Source organism: Echinops telfairi, unplaced genomic scaffold (assembly GCF_000313985.2).
Source record: "Echinops telfairi isolate 266 unplaced genomic scaffold, ASM31398v2 ScPeMD7_18;HRSCAF=68, whole genome shotgun sequence".
Classification (NCBI taxonomy): domain Eukaryota; kingdom Metazoa; phylum Chordata; class Mammalia; order Afrosoricida; family Tenrecidae; genus Echinops; species Echinops telfairi.
Genome location: NW_022103915.1, coordinates 71,276,070 through 71,278,160, shown reverse-complemented (window position 1 = coordinate 71,278,160; position 2,091 = coordinate 71,276,070). Strand labels below are relative to the sequence as shown.

General features: G+C 33.1%; 1 protein-coding gene across 11 annotated transcripts in view; it reads right to left on the bottom strand.

The window, feature by feature from the left end:
* RALGAPA1 (Ral GTPase activating protein catalytic subunit alpha 1) overlaps positions 1-2,091 on the bottom strand; it is a 197,483-nt gene that overhangs the window by 103,169 nt on the left and 92,223 nt on the right. For all 11 annotated transcript variants that reach the window (XM_030885023.2, XM_030885024.2, XM_045287770.1 and 8 more), the window contains 2 exons: positions 1,664-1,792; positions 181-306 (listed from right to left, as the gene is read on the bottom strand). In XM_030885023.2, coding sequence (XP_030740883.1) covers positions 181-306; positions 1,664-1,792 — 255 coding nt within the window. The remainder of the gene's footprint in view (positions 1-180; positions 307-1,663; positions 1,793-2,091) is intronic.

Below are 2,091 nucleotides of genomic sequence, written 5' to 3'. Positions count from 1 at the left end.
AGCAATTGCACAATACTGCTTGATGTGACTGAACTATGGAATGATATCTGTATTATCTCCCAAGAAAAAGCTTTTGGGGAAAAATTATGTGGATTTCAAAAACAAAAGAATATAGATTTCATTACACACATTTTACAGCTAAAAATGATTTCTATCTAAAAACTAGCATAGTTTTCTTACCTTAACATCTGTAAATTGAGACACGGCAACATGAGGAATATTGGGATGCAGAGCAGACAATTCACAATATAAGTTGGGAAAGCAAACCAGTGATCCCAGAAGAACCTGAGCCTCCACTCTCGGCGCCTGCACATCAGATTTTAAATCATTCAGACATGTCCAACGGTGTCATTACAGTAGCAGAAAGATCACTTTATTGCCCAGCCATTATATACAGAGAAGTGACTGGTGAAAGATACTTTTTTTTTTTTAAGAGAAAAACAAAAAGATTTTGGCCAGTGGTTCTCAACCTTCTTCATGCCATGAACCTTTAATACAGTTCTCCTCGTGTGGTGGTGACCCCACCAATCATAAAATTATTTTCGTTGCTACTTCACCACTGTAATTTTGCTACTGTTATGAATCAGGCGACCCGTGTGAAAGGGTCGTTTGACCCCCCAAAGGGTCGTGACCCACAGGTTGAGAACCACTAATTCAGGCTTTTATCCATAATTCCTATGTTTATATTTTTGAAAATGCTAAATGAAAATATAAATGGGAATATAATTTAGTTATTAGCATTAATTTATCCTACTTTTGAGAAAATATAAAGGCAATTCATATAATACAGTTATAAGAGCTAATGACATAATATCACTAAACTATATTTGATACCATCTAACGTACATAGAGATGAAAAGTGTTAACTATATCTTAAGAAACAAGCATCAGGCCTGAAGGGTTTTTTCATTATATACCTAAAAAAAGCATTGTCTATGTATAAAATTTAGAATTTATGCCTGAACTTCAGATGAAAGTAATGTTTTACCTTTTCATTTAGCTGGTTTAAGTCATTTTTGAAGTTAAAATAGCATTCAACATTTCCAACAAGCACAATCATCCACCTATTAATCTGAGGGAGCTACAAAAAATTCATAGAAAAATGGAAAAGATAATGGAATCTTTTCATGAACTTTGTGAAACTGCCTATGTTGTATTATTTATGAAAATGCCTGTAAATGAGTATATTTTATAATTCTCAATGAAAATTGCCAAAAGAATATCTATTAGAAAAGTAAAACTTTTATTCACAAAAAAATGAACCAATTTCTACAAGACTTTTGCCATGTTAATTAATGTTACAATAAGGTCACTGGAGCAGTCCTTCATTATGATTGCACAGAACAATTCATTTCCAGATTTAAAAGTACTCTGGATTTCTAAAAACCAGGCAGCAGTATAGCACAGACTGTAAATTTCAGTCACCATACCAATTTAAAATAAGATTTATTCTATATAAAAGGAAATGCATAAAAATTAAAAATATGATGAAAGAGGTTAGATAAGAGCTTATCTAGAAACATGGATTAGGTCATTGGGACAGTCAGGTATATTGGTATACTAATATTTTTATTAGCCAAGGCTCTTCCTTCATTGCTTTGTTAGCTGAGTCCTGGTTAACTAAAGTTGGTTATGTTGTGAAGAACAGAAACATAAAACTTACATTGAGAAAAGCTGAAGAAGCCACTCTACTAGCTGCTACGATAAAATCCATAATAAGCATTGTAGCACCAGGCAAGCCAAGTGAGAAAAACTGAGGTGAACAGTGCTTGATAATTGTATTGACAATATCCTTAGGAAAAAGGAAAGGTGGAGAAAAGAATATCACATATTTAATCTTGGATATCAGCTACTCAATAGCCTTAAAATAGATAATAAAGAAAAAATAACAGTAAATACTATACAATGGCTAACTGGAGAGACTAATATATATTTCTAATCATTGGGGACGCGTACAGCTTTTATTACAATCCACACATACATCCAATGTGTCAAGCACATTTTTACATATGTTGCCATCAACATTTTCAAAACATTTTCTTTCAACTTGAGCCCTTGGTATCAACTCGTTCCCTCCCTCAAGAACCCCAG